This window comes from Manacus vitellinus, unplaced genomic scaffold (genome assembly GCF_001715985.3).
Source record: "Manacus vitellinus isolate BGI_N305 unplaced genomic scaffold, ASM171598v3 scaffold_30_pilon, whole genome shotgun sequence".
NCBI classification, from domain to species: Eukaryota; Metazoa; Chordata; class Aves; order Passeriformes; family Pipridae; genus Manacus; species Manacus vitellinus.
The window spans coordinates 5910241-5925886 of NW_021940291.1; the positions used below are offsets into that span (position 1 = coordinate 5910241).

General features: G+C 42.3%; 1 protein-coding gene across 2 annotated transcripts; it reads right to left on the minus strand.

Moving 5' to 3' along the window:
* Positions 1-227: 227 nt before the first annotated feature.
* TMEM9B (TMEM9 domain family member B) lies at positions 228-11318 on the minus strand. 2 transcript variants are annotated; one of them, XM_018076127.2, is made up of 5 exons: positions 11157-11318; positions 8916-9007; positions 5198-5306; positions 4131-4265; positions 228-1395 (listed from the first exon to the last, which is right to left on the minus strand). In XM_018076127.2, the coding sequence occupies exons 1-5, from the start codon at positions 11229-11231 to the stop codon at positions 1240-1242; spliced, it is 567 nt and encodes a 188-aa protein (XP_017931616.1). In that variant the 5' UTR covers positions 11232-11318; the 3' UTR covers positions 228-1239. The 2 variants fall into 2 exon arrangements, with proteins under 2 accessions (XP_017931616.1, XP_029816930.1); XM_029961070.1 differs by lacking the exon at positions 11157-11318 and adding an exon at positions 10727-10805.
* Between the last annotated feature and the right edge of the window lie 4328 nt (positions 11319-15646).

Below are 15646 nucleotides of genomic sequence, written 5' to 3' on the forward strand. Positions count from 1 at the left end.
GGAATTGAAAATGGTAGCAGACAATAATGTACCTACATATGCACAGCTCCATTTGAGTCAGGGATTAAAATTTTTTTTCAATTAACAATTCAATGAGCCTTTCTTTATCTAACCACTCAATACGTGCATATTTCTACTCTGAAGCATTTTTAGAGGAGTACTTTTATAGTTGGGATTTGCATGCAGCATAAAGAGGGAGAAAAATGATGACAAACTGATAATGCAGATCCATTTTTCAAAAATCAGTTTTATCTTTAATTGTTACATTCCAAAGGGGATATATGAAAGTTAGTCATCTAGCAACTGTATACCTCTTAAGAGAGATGAGTACAGAGTCACAGATAAAAAAATACACCTAACTCCCAAGATGACAGGTGCTAGAGAAAGTATGTGCCTTACACCATCAATCCAGACAAATGCAGGAAGATTTTTATAATAAATATTTCATCATATACTAACTCCTGAGACTTTACCCATGAAAAGAAAGGGAAAGATTTTTTTAAGAGCTATCATACACCTACAATATATTAAGCTATTAAAGCAAAATAGAACAAAATAACACTGTCTTGATGTGCACTGCATTTGAATTTATCTACATCACAGTACTTGAAATATGCAGCTCAAAGAGTCAGTGTCCATTATGTTTTACCTTAAATCTGCAGACATCACTTGCCATACAAGCATCTTGGAGGTACGAGTGCAAGAAACCAAATGATGAATACAGCCAACCAGGATTTCATTCTCTGATATGAAAACTACACTGCAAGACTTCGATTTCCAGTACCTAGCATTAATCAGCAGAAAATCCAAGTATATTTACAAAAGGTCTTTACATAAAGTGATTAGTGAGTTGTAAGTAATTACTGTGTTCCCAGGTACTTTTTAACCACATAAATAGTAAAGAGAAATATATAGTTAAAAACCACCATAAAGTCACAACTGTAAATAATGTACCACAGTGGCAACCCAAGGTATCTTAGGGTTTGTTTTCTTTTCAGTTTTGTTAGTAAAAGCCATTTGAAAATGTAAAGATTTTAGCTTTTGGTTAACTAATCTTTTAAAACTGCTCCCACTCCAGTACACTCCTTCAAAGTTCAAACACTTTTTCTCTTTATTTCTTTTAAATCAATAACAAATCATTCAAGAAAACTCTTCTGAATTGGCAGGATCAGGAAGACATATGTCAGCTCTTTCCATTAGTCCGCTTTACTTCCCTGGAGTTGTTTTACTGAGACACAGTTAACTCAGCACAACGTGATGGTCGAAGACAGATTTGCGCTGCTCCTGGACCTGCAGCTTCCAGCGCTGCTGGGCGTACTCCACTTTGTTCAGCACGTTGGCGCGGCTCCGAGAACGAGCCAGCACGTCGTGGGCGTTTGCAAAAGGCTGGTGATCCTGCAATGGCAAAAGTCAATAGTTAGACCCCCAACGATTCCACAGAGCAACCACATTAGTCTTTTGTGTCCTTATGTTCCAAAGGTTTGGTTTGGTTTTGTCTTTTTTGGTTGTTTTTTTTTTTTTTTTAGGATAAACAAGCTGTTTCAACAAGCAGGTCAGTAATAATGACTAAGCAAGTTTTTTAATAGTTAGAACTATACTTCAATTTCTCATTCACAGTAACTTCCACAGGTTTCTCAAACAGACCACACTTCATTGTACTGTCAATCAATCATCTGCTGCCCAGAGATGCCACGGTGAGCTGCAGGTTTAGAACCACGGTCTTGCATCCATTAGGAGCTGGAGGGAGAGACCCAGGCACTGGGAGCCTCCCAGTCATGAATGCACTTCATTTTAAAAATGAATCTCCGAGTCAGTTCTCTGCCAGCTCTTGGGCATTTACTGCCAGGCAGTTCAGGATGTTCACACACAGTTTCTATATAAAACCAACACACTCTGATGTTTACCAAACTAAGCCTATTGTACCGAGCTGTCTAAAAGTACAGTGTCAATACAGCTGTTTAAGTGACAGAATTCAACAAAAACCCAGTGCTTGTTTCATATTTACTCTGTCTGTTTTCCAGCAGTACCTGCAAAGCTTTATTTTCCTTCTAGGAAATATAACAAAGTTATAAATAGTAAATGTTGGAACTGAACTTTGATAGAACTTCTTCAGGTCTACCAAACTGTTTTGGACAAAGTCATGCTGCTAAGGTTATGTCAGAAAGCATCATATATACAATACATAATGAAAAATAATGTAATTATGTCCTGTATTAAATAACTGTTTTTTTGAATGCCTACATTTCACAGTCCTTTTTTTTTCCAGAACACTTTTGAAGACATTCATATTAATGGCTACTTTATTTGTGACATGACTGTGTAGAGCAGCTCAGTGCTAGTTCTTAGTTGTACAGAGATTATCATCAACAATACCTATTGAAGTGACTGCTACAAGTCCCAAAGCCACACATGAGCCTCAAATAAATATGCTCAGAGAACAAGACACAATCCATGACCAGAAGAGCTGTAATCTCACCACAAAAAGTTGTAGAGTTGGATATACCTAGAACAGGCATTTAACAGGTGACAGATCCCTTCATTCACAGGGAAACAAAATCACAATAAAACCACATTTCTACCACAGAACAGGTGGTGGGAGAATGCAGGACAAGCTGGATGGTACTGGCCTTCCTGATAAACAAGAATCTCAGCTCAAAGGCTAGCTATTCTCAATTTCTATGTAGACAACAAAGGGAAAAAAGAATTTAATAAGAAAGAGGACTAAGGAAGTGACTTACATTCATCAGTTACCACTGTTATCAATAGGCAACGAGAAAGAGCAAACATACAGGCTTGAAATTCAGCCACAAAAATCAATGCACATGGTATTTCCAAAGTGTGACAAGAAAACTCAAGAACTTGCAAGAGGGAAGGCAAGGATGAGGACGAGGGACTTTAAATTATGTTACATTCACTGTAACAGGTGGAGGATTAACAGGAAAGGAGCAACTTGAAGTAAGCAAGGACATGAGGTGTCATTTGTTCCAAGCATCACTGCAGATAAAAGCATTAGTGACTCCACAGGCACAGGTCAGAGAACAGCTCAGGCCAACACAGCATTGGTTAAGATGGACCCAGATTTTAAGGTAAATTCATTCTGCAGTTAACTTGAACTGTGCCACGGGACTTATTTCACTTCTTCCACCTACGGCCAAAAGATTGTAACCCAGATTTGGGGGTATTAATATAATTCATTTAAGGTACAAATTTGTCTGAGCCATAGCATACAGCACAAGTAAAAAAAAAATAAAAAACCCCTCAACCCAAAATTCCCTAAGAAGTAACAACGTAGGGAAAATCCTATGGTGTCAATACAAAGATAGTTGCAACATATCTATATGTAAACCACAAGGAATTTCAGAAACAGTGGGACATAATTATAAGTCATCTTCACTTTAAAAGGTGTTGCTGTTTGGCAAGAGGGTTATTAAGTATTCAAAATTAAGCATTTTCCTAGATAATAGTTTTTATCAGCTGTGTTTTATGTGCCTTGATTTCACAACAAAAATACATGATTGTTACCCAGTGCTGGAGATTAGGAAGGCCAGTAATGACAGGAACTGCATCACTAATGGACTACTCCCCTTTTCCTCCCAGAAAAGGTTGTTCTGGAATATACTGTCACATTTTGATTTCTAGCTGTAATACTAAGAAATTATTTCTGCATCAATCACTATTTTACTTCATTATAGCAACTTCTTCTTGAATTTTTAGCATCAACAAATTCAAACTGGAGCAAAAGAAGATGCAACCACTTCTTTTTGCACAGAGCAATCTGAGCAGTAAGCAATTTGCATAAATGTGATCACCAGCAAGACTCTGGATCACTAACACTTAAGTTGTACTCCTATATATATGCTTACCTCCATTCCTACAGTTTCTTCTCTGTGAAAATAATCTGTGCTTAGAGCTGGGATAACTGAAGCAGTTCCCCCCTTACTACTTTCTAGCCCAGTGAAAAATGAAAGAATGGCTTCACAGAAGTCACTACACAGCTTTTTTTATGCTCTCCCTTCAGGGAAAGCATTTACACTGCCTGGCAAAAAAAGCTGCTCATCCCAAATAATTTTCTATCAACTAATCATCCCAATCTATGCTCACCAAGTACACAAACACGCTGGTGAACTCACCCCAATGTCTTCATCACTTTGTATGAGCTGTGAATGTCCAAGGAGACGTCTCTTCAGTATAGGTTCCACCAGTGTGAGGTACACCATGTACAGAAGAAGTAGGCCCAAAATAGACAGGTATATGATGATTGTTACCTAAATAATGCAAGCACAGTTTACCAGGATTGTGACATTCTTCCCACAATCTCACAACAAGGACCAAAAGAAGAGTACACCCAATGTCTAATCTCTGGTAGTGTCACCAGATGACTTAAAATCCACGAAGAGAGGAAAACCAACAAACTACAACCTGGTATTAATAGGGTTTGGGGCAGATGTATATTAGCTTGAAACAGTTCCTCTTAGTGAGAGCTTGCTAAAAATCTTATGTGATCCCTCTTAAAACAATTCAGTGTTATAAATCTCACCTCAACCAAGACAACTGTTCAGTCTGACCATTAAAGTGGGCTTACTAATTTGGGGCATCACCCAATGATGTCCATTCTCTAGGACAGATCTGCATTCAAACAGTCACCAAGCAAAATGGGAACACAAAACAAAATACCAAACTTCTAAAATAGCAAAAAAAGTGGTCTGTGTTATCAAAGACCATAAGATACACTGCACAATCTATTCACCCAGTCCAGGGCTCAATGGCTCCAACAGGATAAGAATGTAAAGAACACAGAAAACACCTGTTAGAACAAACATGGACAATCTTGCTCTTTTTATCTTGCCAATGTATAAAGGAAATTTATAGTAAGCAAGTAAGGCAGACAAGTAATGAGAAGCTCCCTAAAATAATCAGAAAAACAAAGCCCAAAGCTTAACACTCAGAATTTTAGCCAGGTGTAAAGCCTAATCTCAAATGATCTTCAATAAAGGGTCTCAAATTCGCTTCTTCAGCTACAGTTTGACACTATTGTTACCACTCAAGATAAACTGTGAGCAACTACTGTGAAAAAAAGTTCAATCTTAGGCTGCTTTAGAAAAGTTTTCCCTTTAAAAAGAATATTTCTCTAAAAGACAACAGACATATTTACTAAACAGTTGAAGTATTTCATATATGCCAACAAAATCACATTTACCTTAATTGTGACAGAGCTCCTCTCCTCATACTTGCACTCACAACGTAAGCAGTAGGCTTCTACATCAGGTCCAGGGACAGGCATAGGCTCCACCACGTGAAGACAATCACTGAAGAAAAGACAGAAACTGCCCAGTCAGTTTTGAGCTGGTTTTAGCTTGGCTGTCCCACTATGCTGCAGGAGCTGAGAAGCCACCTTTGCTTAAGTTCAGTTGTTCTAAACTGGAGGTATAACTAAATCCCTACTCCACAATTATTTCACTTAGACGAGATATTCAGCTATTGACAAGCTGCTAGACAAGCTTTAAGAGCTTTCTGTCCCAATACAGTGTTTTCATTTTTCAGTGAAAGTATTAAAGCTGTTAGCAGAACAAGTCCAAGGGTATGAATCCAGCACAAATGCATTATTTGACACTGACATGATGGATAGAAGTAAATTTCAGCTATTAATTCCACTTCTTTCTTCATCATACTCAAAAGAGCCTTATTCTGTCCTTCCACTCTCTGAAGGGAGATTAACCTCTCTGTGACATTCATGAACTGAAGTTCTTTTTTCTTGCCATCACAAGGTACAGAAGTTGAAAAAAACAAAAAGAAAGGAAAAAAAAGGGAGATCAGATGAGTTGTTTCTCAAGATAGTGAATAAAGAGCATTCAGCTTTCAGCAGAAGCACAATTTGACTTAAAAGATTACAAAATGTATGGCAATCCCATGTTGAAAAGTGTGGTTGACAATACTATGGGTGCTCTATACCACAGCACTAAAATCCAGCTGCCATGAGACAACTGCTTCCAACAACAATTTAGGTAATTTCAGTCTTTCTGCTGACTTAGGTTGGTTATTCAGAGTTCAGACACCAGAGTCTCTCCAGACCACTGGCAAAACTAAAATCCTGTTTTGCCTTTATCCTGGCCCTTATCCTGGCCTTTATCCTGCCTGAAGCGACAGCAGTAGCCTAGAACTCAACACTGCTGGGCTAAATTACAATGCTGCAAAACACACAGCCAGGCACTGTTTTCTTTGCATTTCTTCTTCATAACTACAACTACTGAGTGCCAAGTCACAGCCTCTGGAGGGGATTGGAAGGTTTATCTTTCTTATTTATGTGAAAGCTGAATTACATTCTGCTCTGTGGAAGAGTGCAGCATTCAAGCTGCAAAATCAAAAATACATGTGGATTATAATCAGTGTAATTGCTGTTCCTATGACTGGAAGCTTGCATCAATATGCTGCACAAGTTCTGCAGAAATCTTGCACGTAGCTTAAGTACAGTAGTTACTGAGAATATAAAAATACTAATGTCAACAGGTTTTTTTCTCCAGTTCAGTGTTTCAAGTTGCTAGGAAGTGTAAAATCTATCAGAACCTTAGAATTGAGATTATGTGTTTTCTTGGACAGTGATTCCAGGGCAAGCTTAGAGGAAAATACAGAAAAGGTTGACACTTTTTTAAACAATTTTCCCACCCACCTGCCTCTACATTACCACCCTCTCCCTTGCACACACAGTAACAGCACCAAGAAAGCAGTTTTTCCAAGGCAAGCTGCTCTTGTCAGAAGGGCAGCTCCTGCACAGGCAGGTTTCCAGCTCACTCAGCTCACAGACAGGGCGTCCTCCTTCCCCCCACGTCCATGACACCACTGCAGGCCTCTACACCAGTGCCTGCAGAGGGTGGGTGTTTGTACTTTGAGCTCTGGAAGTGGGCTATTTAACCCTGTAAACACTTGGGCACTACTCTGCTTCCCCAGCACAGGATGGGACTGCTTGGAACAGTTCCAAGCCTGACTCCAGGAGGGTCAGTGCTTTCAGTGGTGTCAGAGCACCCCAGCCCACACTGATGTTCACATAATGTGCTGTTTGCCAGCCTGAAGCCAAGGGACAGACCATTCCAAGAGAGAGAACTGGAGCATCCAAATAAGAATATCATGAGGCACATAACAGGCTCAACATTAAACATTAAATTTTCATTTTATGTCTGGACAAGCCAGCAGTAAGTAGTCATTATACTGTACATAATTCATAAAGACACTAAAAACTGATCTGGCTTGTCTCATGACTAACTGATCAAATACCTAAAGAATGGTGCACACCAGCCAGTTCTATTCCATAGCTAATCTTGCACTGGTGCAGATTACCTCATGCAGATTACCTTACTGATGCAGAAGCCAAAGTACAGCACTGAATTTGTTCATTTTGTTGCACAGAAATTAGCAATCAAGTCTTTTACAAGTGGCAAGAAGATATCTCAAACAGAAGATCAAAGACATAAAGCATTCCCACATGCTCATTAAGAAATAATCTCAACAAAACAAGATTTAAGGTAATCAAATAGATTTTTGAGATCCTGTATGCAACAGTGCCTGTCATCATAAAATTAGTCAAGTCTTCAAAGGTAATTTTTACTTCAATGAGTACTAATATTGATTTAATGGGAAACAGGGTCTTCTCTGCTAGTAAGGCCCACACTAAGCAGTACCCACTGAAAAAAAAATCCACTTTCACTTGTAGAGTGGGAATTAACAATAAAACCAGTACCAGTGCTACTCTGAAATGCCTGCTGCAGCTGGAATTCTATCAACATGTTTCATTGCTGCAACTTAATTTGTCAGAGTAGGAGTAATCATGTTAAGTAAATAATGTGGGACAAAAATAATAATTTTGATTGGGCACTGTGTTTTATGTTTATTAGTTCAGCCTTGTTTCTCACACTTCTTCTGGAAGTAATTTAATAAGTCAAGGCACAGTTCTACATATCTCTGTAGATATATCTATCAAATCATATCTCTGATTTTATTTCTATAATTATTTTTGTGGGCCTACTTAGGGGCATGAATTTTGCATAACCAAGATGCCAACCTGCTGCTACTCATCAGACTGAAAAGTCTTTTATCAATTCTTAATGTAACTGAAGAAGAGTCAATACATCAGGAAGTATGTCACGCCTTAATAGGCTGACCTAAGAATCTCTGAGCACTTCCAGGAACAACACAACTCTAAAACATGGTGTTTTAATTGATGATTCACACAGGCAATGATACTCTAGATGAAATTACACACGGGAGCTGGGCCAATGTAACAAACCACTGTCAGCTCCCTTTCTCCCCCACCTCTCATCCATGGCCGGGCACATCAGTCCTCAGCCTGGAGAAGGGCCTGACATGCCACAGCTGCCTAAATGATATAATAGAGCACCTTGCTGAGGCATAGAGATGCAAGACCCTTCTCTCTCTCCCCAAAAATGTGTTGTCAGATGGCTCAGGCCACATCATGTCACTGCACTATCTGGCTGCTCTTCAGAGCAATGCAGACCTTCAGAAACAACAGAGTCTAAATGACTGGATGGATTTCAAGAGCGGAACAAGCAGAGACAACTCTCCTGAGTCCCAGTTCCAGGTCTGTGCTTCCTTGCCTTCACACCATTCCAAATCACTGGGTTCAAAATACAACACCTTCTTCCCTTCTACTAATTCCAAGTCTAAATATACAACTAAACATGCAAGCAAGCAAACCAAAACAGAAGACAGGGCAAAAACCATGGATTTCAAGCCTTGTCTCTTGCTAGAGCTGAATTCTGGAGTACTTGTGAAAGAAAAGTTCCAATAAGTTATGCAACAGATGTAATTTCTCCTGGCACCACCATAGCAGAGTCACATATAATCACCACAGAACAAGTGTTTAACCAGCAAGGTTTATTATAATTTTGTATGGTACACACACTCACCAGTCTTTCTGTGAGACATTTTTGTTGTAAATATGGCCTGAATGGTCCTTGTAAGGAGGGCAGATGCATTTACACCGGACATCTTCGGAATTCTATAAAGTAAACAACATGCTTAGAACAAATTACCATCAGTAACCAGGGATACAGAAAACTCTTCACATAATACATGAAATATTTAACACAAGCTACTTGCAAGTATCTTTGTATAGTCTTAATCAGGATTTCCTACAAGTTTAAGAACAGCCCTTCAAAATTACTAATTGAGCAGAGCAATTTGTCAAATAACACTATTATTTGAGACAGAGATGCGTTCTTCTAGAGAAAAATCAGGAATTTAAGCTCATTCTTCTTTATAAGAAAAAATACACATGCAGAAGTTGCTGATGCTGGTTACTCAACCATTCAGCTTATGAGGGCAGCTGCATAACAGGTACAGTGATGAGCTCAAAATGAATGAAAGGATACTAAACCCAAATGGAACTGGCAAAGAAACCTCTGTGGATAATTCTGTCCTTCCTGCCCACAAGAGAAACAACTCTCTAAGGAAAACTACTGGAGTGAATAGTGCAACCTGTGGTCCTCTTGTCTTAAACCGCCGCAGGTTATTGTGTGGTAGAGAAAAAGTACAAAACAGGAATTTTAAACAAAGGCAAGCTAAAGGTGAAAAACTATGAAAACTTGTCAAAGCCAGTTTTAGAGAAACAAATTAACATTTATATAAACAATAATAGGCACTGCACAAAGAAGTGAGGAGAATTAAATGTTATGGACAAGAAAAAAGAAGCAGCACCCAAAATATCTACATCACTACTGGGGAAAATGGAATTTCAAAAAAAGACCACTTCGTCTAGTATATTAAAACAAGATAATTCATTCCTTTCCCAAATTGCACATGAACAGAAAACCCTAGGGAGAGAACACAGATGGTCAGCCAGGAGTTACAGATGAAAGCATTCTCAAACCCAAATCAGAGTAACTTCTTTGAGCAAATAATTAGAGACAAGGGAACATGGCTTATCTAAAGTTCAAGGCAACTTCTTGTGGCGTTACAAAAGAAAGTGTGAACAAGTATAGGTAATGAACTTCTACACTAAACAACGAAGTCAGAGTAACACTAAGTGGGCATAGGTCAGTTGGAAAACCTTGACTGCACTATCACAGAATCATAAAATGGTTGGAGTTGCAAAGGACTTTAAAAATCATCTAATTCCAACTCTACTGCATTCATAGGCAGTAACATCTTTCACTAGACCAGGTTGCTCAAAGCCCCATCCAACCTGGCCTTGAACACTGCCAGGGATGGGGTACCCACAACTTCTCTGTGCAACCTGTGCCAGTGTTTCACCACCCTCACAGTTAAGATTTTTTTTCTAATATCTAATCTAAACCTACTCTCTTTCAGTTTAAAACCACTCCCCCTTATCCTGCCACTACAGGCCCTTGTAAACAGTTCTTCTTCACCTTTCCTGTAAGCTCCCTTCAGGTACTGGAAGGCCACAATCAGGTCACCCAGGAGCCTCCTCTTCTGCAGGCTGCACAAGCCCAATTCTCTCAGCCTTTCCTCAAAGGGGAAGTGCTCCAGCCTACGATCGCTTTTATGGCCTCCTTTGGACTTGCTCCAACAGGTCAGTGTCCTTCCTGTGCCGGGACCTCCAGAGCTGGACACAGCCCTCCAGGCGGGGCCCACGAGAGCAGAGTAAATGTACACCACACACCGAGTCACTTCTGATCTCGCCATAGAGAAGCTGATTATCATTAAAAAGGAGAAAACTCAGACACGCAGGTAATCTGGCAATAGGAAGCACTCTTACTATTAGAAGACACGACGTTCCGTGACAGAAGAGGTAACAGTTCCAAACGTGAACCCAGCAGGGCCAACAGCAGAGGCAGCCGGAGCCGGGCGAGGCCGGGCCAGGCAGGGAGAGCCGAGCCCGCGTTACCGCGGGGCACTGCGATGGAGCCCGGCCCAGCCCCGGCACCCTCGGGAACGGAAGCCCGTCTCCGGCTGTAGCTCTGAGTGACGGCGGCCCCGGGCACCGCGTCAAAGCGACATCAATCGCTAAGAGCTCGAGGCCGGCGAAGAACGCGGGGCTGGCGAGAGGCCGGGCGCGCCGGCACCGCTCCCCCGGCCTCCCGAAAACACCGGCCCCGGCCTCCCCCGGGGCGGCGGGGACGGGAGGGAGAGAGGGAGGGCCCGGTACCAGGAGCGCCGCCGCGACCCGACCCCCACGCCCCGCTCACCTTGGCCTCGGCGCCCAGCCCTGCCAGCGCAGCCAGCGCCAGCAGCGAGCAGAGGCGCGCCCCGCGGACCGCCATGTCGGGCCCCGCGCTCTATCGCCGCTCTATCGCCGCTCTATCGCCGCCGGGCCCCCGCCGCCCGCCGCCATCACTTCCGCCCGCCGCCGCCTCACGTGAGACGTCGTCCGTCGCGCTGGCGGCCCCGCGGGAACGGCGGCGCGCAGGATGGTTTCCGGGGCGCGGGCCAGCCGGCACTAAACTGTTTGTAGAATCGTGGAATCGTCCAGGTTGGAAGAGACCTTTAAGATCATCCAGCCCGACCGCCAACCCAGCACTGCCACTGTAACCCTTGAACCACTAAACCACATCATCCAGCGCCAGATCCAGACGCCCCTTACTCGCCTCCAGGGATGGTGACTCCACCACCTTTCTGGGCAACCTGTTCCAATGCCTGACCACAATAACACTGAATTTTTTTTCTGATACCTAATCTGAATCTCTCCTGTCAGTTTAAGGCCATTTCCTCTGGTCCTCTCACCACAGGCACTGCAGAAGAGATTAGCCCGCACCTCACTACAACCTCCCTTCAGGTGGTTGTGGAGAGTGACGAGATTCTCCCTGAGCCTCCTCTCCTGGAGGCTGAACAACCCCATCTATCTCAGCCGTTCATCGCAAGACATGTTTTCTAGACCTTCCACAAGCCTTGTTGCCCTTCGTTGGACATGCTTCAGTATCTCTATGTCCTTTTAAAAGTGAGAGGCCCAGAACTGGACACAGGTCTTGAGGTGTGGCCTCATCAGTGCTGAGTACACGAGGTTGGTCACTTCCCTAGTTCTGCTGGACACACTATTCCTGATACAGGCCAGGATGTCATTGGCCTTCCTGGCCACCTGGGCACACTGCTGGCTCTTACTAGGCTGGCTGCCGACCACCACCCCCAAGTCCCTTTCTGCAGAACTCAAGCCACTCCTCCCCCAGCCTGTGGCACTGTGTGGAGTTGTCGTGACCCAAGTGCAGGACCTGGCACTTCGCCGTGTGGAACCTCAGCCCATTGATCAAGTCTGTCCAGGTCTCTCTTCAGAGCCTTCCTACCCTCGACGAGCTCAATACTCCCACCCAACTTGGTGTCATCTGCAAATTTACAGAGGGTGCTCTTAATCCCCTCGTCCAGATCATCAATAAAGATGTTAAACAGGACTGGCCCCCAAACTGAGCCCTGGGGAACACCACTGGTGACCAGCCACCAACTGGACTGAACTCTATTCACCACAACTCTCTGGACCTGGCCATTCAGCCAGTTTTTTACCCATCAAAGAGTCCACCCATCCAAACCACAAGCAGGCAATTTTTTCTAGGAGGCTGCTGTGGTACAATGTTGAACGCTTTACTGAAGTCTAGATAGACACATCCACAGCCTTTCCCTCATCTGCTAAGCGGGTCACTTTGTCATAGAAGAAGATCAGGTTGGTCAAGCAGGACCTGTGTTTCATAATTCCGAGCTGGCTGAGCTTGATCCCCTGGTTTTCCTGCACTCAGGGTGATCTCTTCCATAACCTTGCCTGGAACCAAGGTTAGGCTCACAGGCCTGTAGTTCCCTGGATCCTGGGCCTGTTGAAATGGGTTAGAAGTGATGATTAGTAGGACTCTAAATGAGGTGTGCAAGTGGCACATAATCCAGTTTTTCCACATCTGAGTATACAGTTATATAAATTGTATAAATCTTCATGCATTTTATAGACAGATGTTTCCCTGAGAAGATATCCCTAAAATTCAGCAGTGTTCCCCATTCATTGTGTGATTGTTAGTTATTTCTGCCCAGGAGGGCTATGTTCACCTTCTTGCAGAGGGCAGCCAACCTTTGTGAGTAGCAGTGTTTCCAGCCCTAAGACCTGGCAGATCAAGCAGTCTACAAGTCTTCCCTACTTGTGTAGGAGCCCCAAATCCACCCGATGCTGCCAGAGCTGGATCCAGCCTCTCTCCCTGGCATGGCAGCTGCTGTCAAGCAAGGGCTTGAGCCCAGCCTGGGAAACTGTGTGGCCTCATCTCAGCTCCTCTGACACACTTCACAGAGGAACAGCATCCTGTGTGACTCAGCCCATTTATTCCCTCTCCTCCTTTTCATACCTTGTGTCTTTCTTATAGCCAGTCCAGCACCTGAAGGGAGCCTACAAGAAAAATGGAGAGAGACTGTTTACAAAAGCAGGTATTGAGAGGGCAAGGGGGAATGGCTTCAAACTGATAGAGGTTAGGTTTAGATTAGATATTAAGAAGAAATTATTGTGAGGATGATGAGGCACTGGCACATGTTGCCCAGAGAAGTTGTGGATGCTCCATTCCTGACAGTGTTCAAGGCTAGGTTGGATGGGGCTCTGAGCAACCTGGTGTGGTGGAAGATGTCACTGACCCTGGTAGGGGTATTGGAACCAGGCTGATCTTTAAGGTCTCTTCCAACCAAAACTATTCTATGATTCTATGATTTTCTGTCTAAACTGCTAAGTAGCAATACTGTACGTTGCCAAAAGCTGCTCTGTTTCCTCCTCCTTCCCCAGCCCCCAGTTATTGGCTGTAATTTTGTAATCCTTTAGATACAGTATACTTTTCAATCGTTCACTTCATTCTAATACAATGAGTTGTGTAATACCAACAGCACATCGGGCATCTCAGTAAAGGAGCTTGAGTTACTATGGAAACACAAAACACCTTTATTTAAAATTCAGGGAAAATTGCCAGCAGACTATAATGAGCATACATCAGGTTTCAGCCTTAGCCAAACAATTTGTCTATTTAATGACTGTATCTGCAATGAAAGTGTTTTGAAGCGTGAAGGTGGCTCTGTGTCTTCCCCACCACCCACAGTCACAGTCTACGACAGGCGGATTGACTGCTGAGTTGAAAAACATGCTGAATCTTTAGAAGAACACGGATCACATTTTGAGCTGAAATAAATAATAAGCAGTTTCAGAGGCATCACTGCATTTGGAAGAGTTCAGTGTAGGAAAAGACAGCCTGATAAACTAATTTTTTAACACATTCAGAGAGTTCTGATACGCAGGTAATAAATGCACTTTTATTTAGATGACTGGAACAGCCTTTGGGACCTTCAAGCCCAGTCTAGGAGCTTTCTCAAATCCAGGGACTCCAAGAAAATAAATGGGAACTTATGAGCCACAGGCTCTTGATGCTGCAGGAGATTATTTCTAGAAGACGAGTCCATTCTTCCCCCAGAAAACAATAAGCAGTGATTTAGTAAGCCAAACTGCTGGATGAATTATTAAGAAAAGAGTACTGGAAGTTCCTATCTTAAAGTTTAGATTTTTTTCAGGTTTGCTTTAAAAATGGTTTGTCAGCTCATGAGTATCAGAAGCAATATTATTAAAGTACAGTTTAAAAAAAAAGGGAAAAGACAGCTAAAAAATGTAAATCAAAGGTGATTTTAAGAAAATTATTAAATTATTGCCCTGACCATAACTGCTTTTCAGCTAGCTAATCTCCCAGAAGGGGAGCTTTATATTTCCAGGCATTCAGAGTGAGCTTCTGCATTTCCTTTCCTGTTGCAGGAGCCTTCCCAAAGTCATATCATCTCTGTAGCCAGCAGGGCACTAAACTGTGTCTCTGCTCCTGCTTACTGTGCTGCACTGACTCACTTGTGAATATAGGTATTTTAAAACCTTTTCCCTGAAAAGTACCTTTATGCACTAAGTGGTAATTACACTGGACTCTACTGTGCTGTTTCAAACAATTAGTAGGGTTGCTTCACACGCTGCAGCTGAACAGGCCTTCACTGTCACAAGGTGGATGTTCCTCAGGGCAGGTAGGGATAGACAGTATTTACCATAATTTAAATCATCTGCATTATGATTATTTTTTACTAATGCAAATTACCACCTTTTTATGTCAGTTCAGCCTATTCACATTCAGAACTTGCCTGCTTCTCTTCTTTTTCCCATCTGAGAGAATCTGTTGATTATCAACAATAATATAAAAGAAAAATCTGAGGGGATTATGTAAATAAGTGATTGAATCAGCACTTCTGCAGTCATTGCCAACATGAAAGCCATGTGACATTTGCACAGAAGAAAAACAAAGTAAATGCAGATTCTTTTTTGTCTATTCTCTATGTTCAGTTAAAAAATTAAAATGATGGCAGCCCTTACTTACCAAAGAAACATTGGAATCAATTAATGACAATGTCAGTTGCTCTGAGCTAATGAGAAATTCACCTTTCAGCACGTGGATCACCAGCATCTGTTTGAATATGTTCTGTTACTGGTACTGCATCCCTTAAAATAAACAGCAGGGTTTTATTTGATTAGTTTCTGTTTTGGGACAAAACCCCAGTGGGTCCATTCAGGTCTATCTGGTATTCTGGCCTTGTGGTCTTTGGTCTCTGGAGAGGACAAAGAGAAATCGATGCCAGTGGGGTGGATGGGGTACAAGGTTTACAATAAAAGCAAGCTCTCCAAATATAGTTCATCTCAGAGACCCATTGCATT

Coding starts and splice junctions, on each gene's coding strand:
- TMEM9B (XM_018076127.2), bottom strand. CDS start 11,231: ATGGCGGTCCGCGGGGCGCGCCTCTGCTCGCTGCTGGCGCTGGCTGCG. Junction 5,307..8,915: donor AATGTCTCACAGAAAGACTG/GTGAGTGTGTGT, acceptor TCTTTTCTTCAG/TGATTGTCTTCACGTGGTGG. Junction 4,266..5,197: donor GGAGCTCTGTCACAATTAAG/GTAAATGTGATT, acceptor TGCATTATTTAG/GTAACAATCATCATATACCT.